A 15,565-nucleotide genomic window follows, 5' to 3' on the forward strand; every position below is an offset into this window, starting at 1 on the left:
GAACCAGGGCGGTCGGATGGATTCCTCATACACTTGTGTACTTTGTGGAGAAGATAGAAGCATGCGGTGCAGGGGTGAGATGGAACCGGGCCATCTCTGGTAACCTTGTTGATGATCCTGTCTTGAAATGCTTGGTCAACAATTTCGATCAGTTGTTTCTGTAAAACAGAGGTGGGATTGTAAGAAAGCCTTCCATAGCAATCCTTGTTTCTTAGTTGGTCTTTTTGGTCTAGTGAAGAGCGCCACTCCACCGCATTACCCCCTGTATCCGCCGGTTTTATCACCACATGCATGGCATTTTGCTGTCTTCTGGTTAAGTTGTCATTGGTTATGTCACTCGATATCTTACGAAATTCCTCAGTGACAAGTCTCACAAAAAGCTCAATGTTTGGAAACAAATTCAGTGGAGGACGTTTTTTAGGCTTCACTATCACATTCTTACCTCCTTGTGAGGTGGCATACGGTTTTATTTTGCTTTGCACTGTTGTATTTCTTTTCCTCACAATAGGAACTGTTTGTCAATGTCAGTCTTAAAGACTTCCATGTTTATTGACGTTAATTCTTCCATTAATTTACTACAAATGGATTCAATCTCTACTTCCAAAACTTCCAGACTCTTTATTTAGACCTATTAATAGTTCCAAAAAGGATCTAGAACATATATTACACGCCTCCTCCTGTTTTGTACGGAATGTCATCCTCTACTCCTTCCTATTTCTCTTCTCTATTCCAGTCCCTCCTTCCTCTCTTACTCTTCCCTTCTTCATCCACTCCTTTTCCGGTCTTCTTCCCCCTCTCCCTTACCTCCTTCCTCTCTTTCCCCTTCTCTTCTTCCTATTTCTCTTCTCCTTTTCTTTTCACTCCTTCTTCTCCCTTCCCCCTTCCTCCCCCTCTCCCTTTCTCCCCCTCTCCCTTTCTCCCCCTCTCCCTTTCTCCCCCTCTCCCTTTCTCCCCCTCTCCCTTTCTCCCCCTCTCCCTTTCTCCCCCTCTCCCTTTCTCCCCCTCTCCCTTTCTCCCCCTCTCCCTTTCTCCCTTTCTCCCCCTCTCCCTTTCTCCCCCTCTCCCTTTCTCCCCCTCTCCCTTTCTCCCCCTCTCCCGTCTTCTCCCCCTCTCCCGTCTTCTCCCCCTCTCCCTTTCTCCCCCTCTCCCTTTCTCCCCCTCTCCCGTCTTCTCCCCCCTCTCCCGTCTTCTCCCCCCTCTCCCGTCTTCTCCCCCCTCTCCCGTCTTCTCCCCCCTCTCCCGTCTTCTCCCCCCTCTCCCGTCTTCTCCCCCCTCTCCCGTCTTCTCCCCCCTCTCCCGTCTTCTCCCCCCTCTCCCGTCTTCTCCCCCCTCTCCCGTCTTCTCCCCCCTCTCCCGTCTTCTCCCCCCTCTCCCGTCTTCTCCCCCCTCTCCCGTCTTCTCCCCCCTCTCCCGTCTTCTCCCCCCTCTCCCGTCTTCTCCCCCCTCTCCCGTCTTCTCCCCCCTCTCCCGTCTTCTCCCCCCTCTCCCGTCTTCTCCCCCCTCTCCCGTCTTCTCCCCCCTCTCCCGTCTTCTCCCCCCTCTCCCGTCTTCTCCCCCCTCTCCCGTCTTCTCCCCCCTCTCCCGTCTTCTCCCCCCTCTCCCGTCTTCTCCCCCCCTCTCCCGTCTTCTCCCCCCCTCTCCCGTCTTCTCCCCCCCTCTCCCTTCTTCTCCCTCCCTCTCCCTTCTTCTCCCCCCTCTCCCTTCTTCTCCCCCCTCTCCCTTCTTCTCCCCCCTCTCCCTTCTTCTCCCCCATCTCCCTTCTTCTCCCCCCTCTCCCTTCTTCTCCCTTCTTCTTCCCTCTCTCCCTTCTTCTTCCCCCTCTCCCTTCTTCTCCCCCTCTCCCTTCTTCTCCCCCTCTCCCTTCTTCTTCCCCCTCTCCCTTCTTCTCCCCCTCTCCCTTCTTCTCCCCCTCTCCCTTCTTCTTCCCCCTCTCCCTTCTTCTCCCCCTCTCCCTTCTTCTTCCCCCACTCCCTTCTTCTTCCCCCTCTCCCTTTCTCCCCCTCTCCCTTTCTCCCCCTCACCCTTCTTCTTCCCCCTCTCTCTTCTTCTTCCCCCCCTCTCCCTTCTTCTCCCCCCTCTCCCTTCTTCTCCCCCCTCTCCCTTCTTCTCCCCCCTCTCCCTTCTTCTCCCCCCCTCTCCCTTCTTCTCCCCCCCTCTCCCTTCTTCTCCCCCCCTCTCCCTTCTTCTCCCCCCTCTCCCCCCTTCTCCCCCCTCTCCCTTCGTCTTCCCCCTCTCTCTTCTTCTCCCCCCCTATCCCTTCTTCTCCCCCCCTCTCCCTTCTTCTCCCCCCCTCTCCCTTCTTCTCCCCCCTCTCCCTTCTTCTCCCCCCCTCTCCCTTCTTCTCCCCCCCTCTCCCTTCTTCTCCCCCCCTCTCCCTTCTTCTCCCCCCTCTCCCCCCTTCTCCCCCCTCTCCCTTCGTCTTCCCCCTCTCTCTTCTTCTCCCCCCCTATCCCTTCTTCTCCCCCCCTCTCCCTTCTTCTCCCCCCCTCTCCCTTCTTCTCCCCCCCCCTCTCCCTTCTTCTCCCCCCTCTCCCCCCTTCTCCCCCCTCTCCCTTCTTGTTCCTCCCCCTCTCTCTCTTCTCCCCCCCCCTCCCTTCTTCTCCCCCCCCTCTCTCTCTTCTCTCCTCCCTTTCTCCCTTCTCCCCCCCTCCCTTCATCCTATTTCTCTTCTTTTCTGTTTCCTCTTTCTAGTTATGATGCTTTCCTACTGTATTTTATTTTCAGACCCTCCTCCGTTGGACCCTGTGGATAATTCTTTGGCCTCTGAAGACTTTCTCCTCCAACAAACGCCTGTGAAGGTGCCACAGAAGCGAGGCCGCAGGTCTAAAGCCGAGCTGCTGCTGATCAAGGCGGCTCAGGAGCTGGAGGCCCCAACTCACGTGGAGAACAGGCAGAGCGACTCTGAGAACATGGAAGTGGAGCTAACATCAAGTGGTCGTCCGAGGAGACGGGCGGCCAAAACGTGAGTCCCCATTGACTGCTGGTATCATCTTATTAGTGGGTTCTGTTAACTGGCTCCTAGAAGTCACTGACGATGGGCCGTCCTCCAGAGCACTTAGGTGGAGTGGCTTAATAGCTTCCCCGCAAATGACGTCTTTGGTAGAGATGAGCGGACCCGTGGAAGTTCGGGTTGTGCTAGTCCAGCAGAACTTTTGTAAAGTTCAGTTTTGGACCCAAACATGACCTGAACTTCATTTGAAGTCATTCATTGTGCAGCCAGCCATAAACAGAGCACTTCCGGGGGAGGGTGGGTGGTATTTTTTCCCCTTTTTTGGGGGTGCACACTACATCTGATCACGTTGTTGTTACCTCCAGTGCGTGCCGATCGTACATTGCACCGGGCCGAGCACAGAGATGCTCACGCGAGTAGTTTGCGTTCGTAAAGCACCTGAACACAGAACCCGCCCTATTCTGCGTTCAAACCAAACGCCGAACTTCAGGTTCACTCATCTCTAGTCTTTTGGGATCTCTGAACTCAAGAAGTGCAGCAGCCAGTTCTCGGAGACTTTGCTTTTTAAGTGTCCCTGTGTTCTCCACCTGGGCTCCTCTGACTGTTGCCTTCTCCATCTCTGTTCTCCTGCAGGGCTATGAAGTATTTCCAGGTTATTGCCAATGAATGGGAGGCAGCTGGACTGTCCTCTCCCCCAAAAATGGAGAAGAAACTGCCAGAGGAGACCGGGAAGAAAAGAGGCAAGAAAAGGAAGGCCGGCTACTCTGATGATGATGATGATGTGGATTTCATGGTATCAGAAGATGTCCTCGAGCTGGAAGAAGAAGAGGTGGAGGATGAGGCCCTGAGCGAGGAGGAGTCTGACACCGAGCTCTGCTTTTACAAGAGAAGCAGCTTTACTCCCGGAGAGGTGAGAAATAAGTGTAGTAAGGGCAGAAGGTGCAGCCTGGCAGTATCGGAAACCAATCAAGTGGTGGGGTGGGTGCGAACACTCAAGAGTGGCGGCCAGGCAAGGGGATGTGAACAGTCAGGAGTGTGTGCAGGGTGACAGGGCTGGGGGGAATACGAATGGACAGAAGGTGCAGCCTGGCAGGATCTGAGACCAATCAAATGTTGTGATCAGATGGGGTGGGTGCGAACAGGCAAGAGGTGCGGCCAGGCAAGAGGTGCGGCCAAGCAAGGGGATATGAACGGTCAGGGAGTGTGTGCAGGGGGACTGATCGGGGGGTTGATACGAATGGGCAAAAGGTGCAGCCTGGCAGGATCGGAGACCAATCAAGTGGTGGGGTGGGTGCGAACAGTCAAGAGGTGCGGCCAGGCAAGGGGATATGAACGGTCAGGAGTGTGTGCAGGGGGACTGATCCGGGGGGATACGAATGGGCAAAAGGTGCAGCCTGGCAGGATCTGAGACCAACAAATGGTGTGATCAGATGGGGTGGGTGCGAACAGGCAAGAGGTGCAGCCAGGCAAGGGGATATGAACGGTCAGGAGTGTGTGCAGGGTGACAGGGCCGGGGGGGATACAAATGGGCAAAAGGTGCTGCCTGGCAGGATCGGAGACCAATCAAGTGGTGGGGTGGGTGCGAACAGTCAAGAGGTGAGGCCAGGCAAGGGGATATGAACGGTCAGGAGTGTGTGCAGGGGGACTGATCCGGGGGGATACGAATGGGTAGAGGGTGCAGCTGAGCAGGGTTGTTACAACGGGTCTGGGGGGATAATGCAGCTGGTTAGGGGGTACAATCGGGCAGAGGTTGCCACAGATCAGGGACTGCGGCCAGCAAGGTAGATGCATCCGGTCAGGGAGTTGGCGCTAGACACGGACCGGGACAGTGACCGGACAAGGAGGTGTGGCTGGGCAGGGGTGTGCACACTACTGATCACATTATCATGTCAGGAACACACATGGGGCCTTGAAAAAGTATTCATACCTGTGAACTGCTCCACACGTTTTTCATGTTAAACCCACAAACTTAAATCAATGTTTTTGTGACACCGCCGACACAAGTAGCATTAGTTGTGACGTGTAAAGGAAATGACTCCTGGTCTTCTAGATATTGTATGCATATCTGAGAATTGTGATGTGCGTTACTATTCAGCCCCGGAGTACGTACTTTGTAGGACCACCTTCCTCTGTCTTGCATTTATGTTCATCCCCAGAGTCAGCACTTTCTAGGACCACCTTTCTCTGTCTTGTATTAGTATTCTGCCCCCTGAGTCAGTCCACCTTCCTCTGTCTTGCATTTGTATTCATCCCCAAAGTCAGTACTTTTGTATGCCCACCTTGCTCTGTCTTTTGGGGTCTGTCTCTCCACCTTCCTCTGTCTTTTGGGGTCTCTCCAGCTTTGCTCATCTAGAGGTGACATTTTCCTTGTCTCTCGGTCAGTGAGATTGGATGGAGACGTCTGTGATCTCAGTGGATTTGGGTCTGCTGTGACTCGGCCGCTCACACACAGGAATATGCTCTGAACTGAACCCTCCATTGTAGATCTGCAGGATGTTGGGGGTTGTTTTCCTGCTTGAAGGTGAACCTACCCCACAGTCTCAAGTCTTCTGCAGCCTCTAACAGGTTTTCCTCCAGGATTGTCCTGTATTTAGCTCTATCCATCTTCACCTCTGACCAGCTTCCCTGCCTCTGCTGAAGAAAAGCCTCCTCACAGCAGAATGCGGCCTCCACCATGCGTGACGGTGGGGATGGTGTTTTCAGAGTGATGTGCAGGGTTAGATTTCCTCCACACATTGTTTTGCATTTAGCCCCAAAATTTCTACTTTGGTCTCCTCTGACCAGACCCTCTTATTCCATATGCTGTCTGTGTCCCCTACATGAAGAAAGTTTTGCTGTTCTTGGAGGATTTTTCTGTTTTCTGGTCCATAAAGCTTGGACAACACCGCAGAGGGTCCCATTGTAGAAAGTGATCAGTCAAGAGAAGGAAACAAAAATATTGAAGTCATTAACTGTCCAAGGACACCTTGAAGATGTCATAAAGAAGTGGCTTAAATGTGGCACAACAGTGACATTACCAATAACTGGACCTCCCTCAAAACGGATGAAAGGACCATTAGAAAATCGGTCTTTAGGCTGCCAACAACAAAAGTAAAGCAGTTGCTGGGATTTTTGGCCAGTCCTGGTTGTGTCCTGCATGTGACAACAATATCTGGTATTCTTCATATATGCGGCCGGGGTCAGGGAGAAATATTAAAGCCTCTTCTAACAAAGAAAAACCTCCATCAAATCTGCTAAAAGCGTGTAGGGAAACATTGTCTGAAAAAACTAAGGTGCAGTGTCACCACTACTCAGTCCCAGAAGATATCCATGCACACAGTGAGGCCTGGTGGAGTCACCACTGCTTAGCCCCAGAAGATCTTTATTCACAGTGAGGCCGGGTGGAGTCACCACTGCTCACCCCCAGAAGATCTCTATGCAAACAGTGAGGCCTGTTGGAGTTGTGAAGGTAGCCTGGGCTATAGGTTGTTTGTTCAAATGGAATAAGATTATCTGTGTATGTAAATAATCAAAATGTAGATATAGTTGCGTAATTATCTGTGTGTCTATATGGCAATCGCAGACGCCATAATATGATTCTAAGGTGTATGTTCAAGATTCAAGAGAGGGTTAGCCAAGGTACAAATGAAGGAACTATGAACAAGGGAGATATTCATGAAGTTAATTGGTAGCCTTATCAGTAAAAATCACAGGAGTAGGAATGTAGTATTTGCAGGATGAGATGGGTGATCCCATACTCCCATGTATCATTTCTACAGAAACTCATCTTCGCTTACCCTCTTTAAAGTGTGAGAAAGGAATGTACCATCTGGGATGATATATCTCATGCATTCTCCCAATGCTACCTATACGCACTCCCCCCTAATTATTCTTTATCAGTATGTGTGAGCAAATGGAGAAGGTTTGTAAATATGTTCCAAGGCTGAAATGATGTATTAATGCTTGAGCAATTCAATACACGAGTTCAGACGCAAGCCTGGGCTCAGAGAACAAGTTCTGTGTTCATTGATTGAGTCTCATATCTGTACAGATAGCTAATTTGGACCCGTCCTTTGGATTTGCCCTGAACAAAGACTCCATTAGCAGTCTTGCCCAAAATTCTTCCCTGACAAAGTCACCACTGCTTATCCCCAGAAGATCTCTATGCACACAGTGAGGTCTGGTGGAGTCACCACTGCTTATCCCCAGAAGATCTCTATGCACACAGTGAGGCCTGGTGGAGTCACCACTGCTCTCTCCCAGAAGATCTCTATGCAAACAGTGAGGCCTGGTGGAGTCACCACTGCTTATCCCCAGAAGATCTCTATGCACACAGTGAGGCCTGGTGGAGTCACCACTGCTCACTCCCAGAAGATCTCTATGCACACAGTGAGGCCTGGTGAAGTCACCACTGCTCACTCCCAGAAGATCTCTATGCACACAGTGAGGTTTGGTGGAGTCACCACTGCTTATCCCCAGAAGATCTCTATGCACACAGTGAGGCCTGGTGGAGTCACCACTGCTTATCCCCAGAAGATCTCTATGCAAACAGTGAGGCCTGGTGGAGTCACCACTGCTTATCCCCAGAAGATCTCTATGCACATGTGGCGCCCTGGACAAGCCAGGACGTCACAGGTTCAGCAACAACACACCCCACACCCCGGTTAGGAACACCAGAGTCACACACAAATCCTTGTTGCCTGCCTCCAGGGGCTGATGTCCACACCAGGTAGGGCGGAGCCAGGCGGTTGGCTCCACCCACCGAGGAGTTCACAGTCCTGGAGGCGGGAAAAGGAAGAGAGAACAGTGAGAGACAGGGAGAGTGAAGGAGTGAAGTGGTAAAGGAGCAGTCTGACCATGTCCGGGTATGTGGCCCAGGCACCTACAGCAAGGTTGGCAGACGGTGGTGACAGTCTGCAGGCGAGGCCGATTGACGCACAACCGTAAGGACCGGGGTCGGGCGGTGGCCCGCCGGTACCGGACCGGGGAGCGAAGAGAATCCAGCACCATTCGGCAGGGCCTACGGACCCCGACCAGGCTTGAAGTCGCCGTTAAACCGGTCAAATCCGTCAGCGACGAGAACCTCCGGGGTTTCCCAGCAGCAAAGACCCAACTGAAGGCAACCGCTCAACCGTGAAGGGAAATACAGCTACCACCACAGCTAGGGTTCCCAGGGCCAGCGCCTGCGGGCAAAAGGGGCTCCTCTGGCAAATACACCGCTGGGGAGCGGGTCACCGGTGGGAAGCCATCGGGGCCGAAAACACATCAAAGGTGCAGGGAGAGACAGTCACCGCCAACCTACCGGGAATGACCACCGCAGCCGTCTGTGGGACCCGTCCATCCAGCCGTTTGTTTTACCAGAGACTCTGTGTACGTTACTGGCTGAGTGAGTACCATCGTGCCGTCTGGCACTGCGCTGCCCCCGCGACCCTGCACCTCCCCAACTCCTGCCATCCACCCTCCAGTCGCTATCACCGGGCCCCGGGACCACCAAACCCCCCTACCCACGGAGGGGAGAGAAACATCTCAGCTGCTCCCTGTCATCGCTCCCGGGATCCCCGTCCAGAGCAGCGGTGGTGTCCCATTATCACCACAAACCGTGGGTGGCGTCACGGACTACATCCCCAAACAAAACCACCCCTTTCACTCACGGGCGAGGAGTGCCGCTCGAATCCCCGGATCCGGCCCACCGCTCGAGCCACCGAGCAGCAGCAGCGCCGGACCCGAGCGTGGTGAGCGCAGTGCCCTCCCCACCCGCGACACACACAGTGAGGCCTGGTGGAGTCACCACTGCTTATCCCCAGAAGATCTCTATGCACACAGTGAGGCCTGGTGGAGTCACCACTGCTTATCCCCAGAAGATCTCTATGCAAACAGTGAGGCCTGGTGGAGTCACCACTGCTTATCCCCAGAAGATCTCTATGCACACAGTGAGGCCTGGTGGAGTCACCACTGCTTATCCCCAGAAGATCTCTAGGCACACAGTGAGGCCTGGTGGAGTCACCACTGCTTATCCCCAGAAGATCTCTATGCACACAGTAAGGCCTGGTGGAGTCACCACTGCTTATCCCCAGAAGATCTCTATGCACACAGTGAGGCCTGGTGGAGTCACCACTGCTTATCCCCAGAAGATCTCTATGCAAACAGTGAGGCCTGGTGGAGTCACCACTGCTTATCCCCAGAAGATCTCTATGCAAACAGTGAGGCCTGGTGGAGTCACCACTGCTTATCCCCAGAAGATCTCTATGCAAACAGTGAGGCCTGGTGCAGTCACCACCGCTTATCTCCAGAAGATCTCTATGCTGACAGTGAGGCCTGGTGGAGTCACCACTGCTTATCCCCAGAAGATCTCTATGCCCACAGTGAGGCCTGGTGGAGTCACCACTGCTTATCCCCAGAAGATCTCTATGCACACAGTGAGGCCTGGTGGAGTCACCACTGCTTATCCCCAGAAGATCTCTATGCACACAGTGAGGCCTGCTAGAGTCACCACTGCTTATCCCCAGAAGATCTCTATGCACACAGTGAGGCCTGCTAGTCACCACTGCTTATCCCCAGAAGATCTCTATGCACACAGTAAGGCCTGGTGGAGTCACCACTGCTTATCCCCAGAAGATCTCTATGCACACAGTAAGGCCTGGTGGAGTCACCACTGCTTATCCCCAGAAGATCTCTATGCACACAGTGAGGCCTGGTGGAGTCACCACTGCTTATCCCCAGAAGATCTCTATGTACAAAGCTGTGGAAAAAGAAGCGCAGATAGGGTATTACCCCAATAATATGGGGTGAGGAGGGGGGAGTGAATACTCACCAGATAAAGTTGTGCAAGTCACAACCCCTTTAATCGTATGTAAGGTATTGATCCAGGCTGCAGCCACCCGATGGCAGATAACAGAGAATAATAGAGATAGGTGATAATGCCGCGCCAAAGATCACTTCTGGAACCGTAAGATTAACGTATCTTTATTGGCATAGGTCTATGCGTTTCAGGAGCACCGCTCCCTTCCTCAGGACTGTGAAAAACCAAGAGACATCAAATCTACAATAGTGCCTACTGACATACATTAAATAGCCACATTGACGTCATAAGGACCATCCCTCCTGAAAAAAACGAGCGGGAAGAACACGTTGCATTAAACCATGACGTCTCACAAGCATTTGCATATACAAAATAATGAACACTGTGTACAAAAATCATATGAAGAAAATGAACTACTCTACTAACAAAAAACATGTGAAAAATGATTATAACATCTTACAAGCATTTGCAGATCCAGAAAAAATTATATTAAGAAATTAAGCCAAAAATCCACTAGTATGTACCAAATAAAGCAAACGTGTGATGTAAAAATAAAATCAATTTATTAATGAGCCCCAACACTCATGAATCTAGGGGCTAGAACCCCCTCATCTTTGCAAAAAGCAGAACATTAAAGTCACCACAGAGATCCATTGTAGCCACCGCGGCATACGTGAGTAGTCTATTACAGACAAAGTGAGAAACTGCTATCAGCGGGTGAAAATGTGGGTGGGGATAAGAGAAAAGCCGGTGCGTGTATACTATGATGACAAAAGAGGGAGCGCTAAGTGAAAACACTGCAGACATTCCCCTACTGACTGCAGTTCACAAACGTTCAGTAGCGTGGGAAAAAATGTCACCGCGTCTGCGCCAAGAAGCTGGCAGGTTAAAGAAGTTCAGAACCGCGGGAAAATAACTCAGAGCGCATGCGTCCCTTCCAAATAAAGAACCCAGTGTTGGTGCTATTATATAGAAGCTCACATACGGCTAAGAAGGGTGTGGAATAAAGTGAAAAGCAAAAAATATTAACAAAAAGTGATGTCTCACATCCAGCCTGTATTGGTGGGCAAAAACCAATAGGCTCGAAAAACGGAAAAAAATGTGTGTGTGTGTGTGGCTAACCTGCTGAACCAGACCACAGACGGAACCGCTAGTCCAGGGAGCCAGGAATAAAATAAACATACACAGACCGTCCCCGAGGACTAAAAACATAAAATATAAAAAATATATTCAATAACACAGGTCATAAATATATCAATGCGAGAATATAAAATACATAGGAATAAAAATATATATTAGAAGTAAAAGTAAAGTAGCTGTCACAAACCACCGGGGGGTCACTCAGAAATCCCCCGCGCTGGCTACCAGTACGTCACAATCGGGGGGTAACAAGTGGGGGTCACCCCTCCTTTATACCTCCCGACCGACAGACAGAGCACGTGATGCGCTCTCTAGCGCCCCTCTTATAGTCAGGCCAATTATGGAATTGCCCGACAATAAGCAAGGAGGCCGCTATACTACTTATGCCGATTATTGAAGGGTCCCCGGTGAGAGTAGGGTATATATTCCCCCGACCTCCGCGGGCGGAATATATAAAATCTCCCCGAATCTCACTGGCCTCCCCACAATAATCCTTGGCACAATTCGCTGCCACCAACCGCTTCACGGTAACTATTAGCCGAACACACAGACGTGGGATTCAAGATCGAGATAACAGAACAGCCCAAGATTAATTATATAATTTAATCAGCCTAAAGCACACTAGAAACTACAATATATACAATAGGGAATCTACAGAATATACATATGTCAGAGTACAGTTACAATCAAAGCATGGGTTACAAACAGGCATACACAGTTCCAGCAGTTACCTTGTTGCGTCTGGCCACAGGGGGGCGCTGTAGACCAGGTTTCTAGGATCCTTCCCACAGATGTTTCCTACACGTGCCCCCAGCGAAAAGAACACTGGAAAATGGCCGAAGTAGGGTTATCAACCTGGACAAATCCAGGTCCCCTCCTACCTTCGTGACCTCAGAGGGAGCACTGCTCCACCCCTGGCTGGAGTTATGGACAAAATCCACAACATGGAATATGGCCATAACTTGGCCTGGGAGCGTCGTAGGCGGACGCCAATGCTCTCATTGTGACAGTTATGAATTTAGCTACAGAACGAGGGGACTCATGACCTGTCTGCCAGTTCCCCATTGGCTGATATCACGCCTGGGGCATTTCCCAATGTCCTGCTCCCATAAAAAGGGTGTGCCGGCATCGTCCGCATGCGGAGACACCATTTTTATGGTTGCCATATTTATCGGAAATATGGCTTGCGAGATATGAACCATTTTTTACTGGAGTCGTTCTGTCTGCTAGTTCCATAGCCTTGCTAATGAGATACAACTCTTGTTACAGGGTGACGGCAGGGAGTCATCCTGTGTCCATTGTTCCCACACCACCTCATTTCCATATCACAGGACATGGCCATGGAGGTGTAAGTGGAACACTGAGAACAAGAAGGGAGGGGGCACTGCCAGGGAGTGATGAGAGATTATGACTGGAGTCATAATTCATCTTCATATCCCGGGATTTGCCTCACAGTAGCCTATGTAATGTCAGTCAATAATAACTAAAACCAGATAGGGAATGTATAAGAAAATATATGAAAATATATAATATAAATATACAATAAAAGGGAGGTTTAAATATTTACTAAAAAATACATATATAAATATAAAACCACATAATGCACCCTAATCAATGAAACAAATCTGTAATCTCATTAAGCCCCCGAGGTTTGAGAGTGTTAAGCTGGGTTTACACACTGCAACATCGCAAACGACATCGCTGTAACGTCACCGGTTTTGTGACGTTACAGTGACCTCCCCAGCGACATTGCAGTGTGTGAAACCTATCAGCGACCTGGCCCCTGCTGTGAAGTTGTGATCACTACAAATCGTTCAGGACCATTCTTTGGTCCTTTGTTTCCCGCTGTGCAGCATGCATCGCTACAAAGTTTCAGTGTGTGAAGACTTTGCAGCGACTCCGCGGCTCTGTCTGTGTAGCGTCCTGATTAGCGGTCACCGGTGAAGGATTCACCGGTGACCGCTAATCCCCCGAGTGACTGAAGTGTCCCCCCCTCTCTCATACTCACCGATCCCCGATCCCCAGCGCTGCACGGCATTCACTCTGCTCCAGCGGCTTTTCCTTTTTTGAAAAAGCCGGCCACTCATTAAACAATCTCGTATTCCCTGCTTTTCCCCGCCCACCGGCAAATGTGATTGGTTGCAGTGAGACACGCCCACACGCTGAGTGACAGCTGTGTCACTGCACCCAATCACAGCAGCCGGTGGGCGTGTCTATACTGTGCAGTGAAATAAATAAATAAATAATTAAAAAAAACGGCGTCCGGTTCCCCCTATTTTAATACCAGCCAGATAAAGCCATACGGCTGAAGGCTGGTATTCTCAGGATGGGGAGCTCCACGTTATGGGGAGCCCCCCAGCCTAACAATATCAGCCAACAGCCGCCCAGAATTGCTGCATACATTAGATGCGACAGTTCTGGGACTGTACCCGGCTCTTCCCGATTTGCCCTGGTGCGTTGGCAAATCGGGGTAATAAGGAGTTAATGGCAGCCCATAGCTGCCAATAAGTCCTAGATTAATCATGTCAGGCGTCTGAGACACCCTCCATGATTAATCTGTACGTGACAGTAAATAAACACACACACCCGAAAAATCCTTTATTAGAAATTAAAAACACAAACACATTCCCTCATCACCAATTTATTACCTACAACAAAGCCCTCCTTGTCCGGCGTAATCCACGGACCTCCAGCGTCGCTTCCAGCTCTGCTGCATGCAGGTGACAGGAGCAGCAGAAGACACAGCCGCTCCTGTCACCTCCACGCTGCTAATGAAGAGAGCCGTGTGATCGGCCGAGCTGTCACTGAGGTTACCTGGATCCAGCGGTGGATGCAGCGGTGGCCGCGGGTAACCTCAGTGACAGCTCAGCTGATCGCGCTACTCACTGCCGCTCCGGTCAGCTCCACGCAGCAAATGAGGTGAGTAGCGCGATCAGCTGAGCTGTCACTGAGGTTACCCGCGGCCACCGCTGCATCCAGGTAACCTGAGTGACAGCTCAGCCGATCACACGGCTCTCTTCATTAGCTGCGTGCAGGTGACCGGAGCGGCTGTGTCTTCTGCTGCTCCTGTCACCTGCATGCAGCAGAGCTGGATGCGACGTTGGAGGACCGTGGATTACGCCGGACAAGGAGGGCTTTGTTGTGGGTAATAAATTGGTAATGAGGGAATGTGTTTGTGTTTTTAATTTCTAATAAAGGATTTTTCGGGTGTGTGTGTTTTTTTACTGTAATTTACAGATTAATCATGGAAGGAATCTCGGGGAGACGCCTGACATGATTAATCTAGGACTTATTGGCAGCTATGGGCTGCCAATAACTCCTTATTACCCCGATTTGCCAACGCACCAGGGCAAATCGGGAAGAGCCGGGTACAGTCCCAGAACTGTCGCATATAATGTATGCGGCAATTCTGGGCGGCTGCTGACTGATATTGTTAGGCTGGGGGGCTCCCCATAACGTGGGGCTCCCCATCCTGAGAATACCAGCCTGCAGCCATATGGCTTTATCTGGCTGGTATTAAAATAGGGGGGGACCGCACGCCGGATTTTTTAATTATTTATTTATTTACACGGCACAGAGAGCCGCGCGGCATTAAATGAAGTCGGGTGAAGTTCACCTGCTGTCCCCAACGACCAGCTAGTCGCTCTGCAGGTCCGGATCGCTGTTCGGTCGTTGGCCAGGTCTGCCTGTTTGACCGCTCACCAGAGACTTTGTAGCGATCCCGGCCAGGTTGAGATCGCAGGTTGGATCGCTAGAAAGTCTCAGTGTGTAAACCCAGCTTTAAGTCTGTATATCCAGAATGTCTCTTTTTTGTTCAATACCCCTAATCTGTCAGGAACGTGTGGAGGTATTTGTTCAATGGGGGTCACTTTGAGTCTTATTTTCTTCCCATGTACTAAGGTAGTGTGCCGTGACAGACCATGGAGCATAAAGCCCACCTTAATGTTGTGTCTGTGGGAGTTTATACGATTGTGTAATGATTGTATCGTCCTCCCTATATAGCGTTTTCCACAGTCACATTCCATTAAATAAATAACAAAGTCAGACTGGCAGGTAAGATGCCCTTTATCATACAGTCCGTGTCGCCCGGGGTAGGGCCAAAGAAAACCCTTCCATGTTCAATATTGCTGCAACACATACAATTCCTAGTACAACATCTATAAGCTCCTATATTCTTGTTATTATTATTATTATTATTATTATTATTATAGCGCCATTTATTCCATGGCGCTTTACAAGTCCTATATTCTTGTTATTATTATTATTATTATTATTTATTATTATAGCGCCATTTATTCCATGGCGCTTTACAAGTCCTATATTCTTGTTATTAGTGGCTGGACAGAACTGATTTTTTAATCTACTGGGGGCCAATTGATTCCTAAGATTAGAAGCTCTGCGGAATGTAATCCCTGGGTGTAAAGGCAATACTTCTTTTAGATAGGGATCATTAAGTAATACGGACCAGTGTTTCTTTAGGATCCTCCTAATCAACTCACCATCACAACTAAAAGTAGTGAGAACATTTGCAGTAAATGTGTCATTATACTGGTCATCTCTTTTCTGCAGGGAACCCATTTTACTGATCAGATCAGTCTGTCTAAGATCCTTATTAACCCGATAAGCTCTCTTAATTGTGGCCAAAGGATATTTCTTTATATTACAAAGGATATTATCTTCATATGATTTTTGTACAC

General features: G+C 50.4%; 1 protein-coding gene across 4 annotated transcripts in view; it reads left to right on the plus strand.

The window, feature by feature from the left end:
* GTF3C2 (general transcription factor IIIC subunit 2) overlaps window positions 1-15,565 on the plus strand; it is a 101,655-nt gene that overhangs the window by 23,383 nt on the left and 62,707 nt on the right. For all 4 annotated transcript variants that reach the window (XM_075341398.1, XM_075341400.1, XM_075341399.1 and 1 more), the window contains 2 exons: window positions 2,725-2,962; window positions 3,584-3,860. In XM_075341398.1, the coding sequence (XP_075197513.1) occupies window positions 2,725-2,962; window positions 3,584-3,860 (515 nt within the window). The remainder of the gene's footprint in view (window positions 1-2,724; window positions 2,963-3,583; window positions 3,861-15,565) is intronic.

The sequence above is a fragment of the Anomaloglossus baeobatrachus genome, chromosome 3, assembly GCF_048569485.1.
Source record: "Anomaloglossus baeobatrachus isolate aAnoBae1 chromosome 3, aAnoBae1.hap1, whole genome shotgun sequence".
In the NCBI taxonomy this organism is placed as follows: Eukaryota; Metazoa; Chordata; class Amphibia; order Anura; family Aromobatidae; genus Anomaloglossus; species Anomaloglossus baeobatrachus.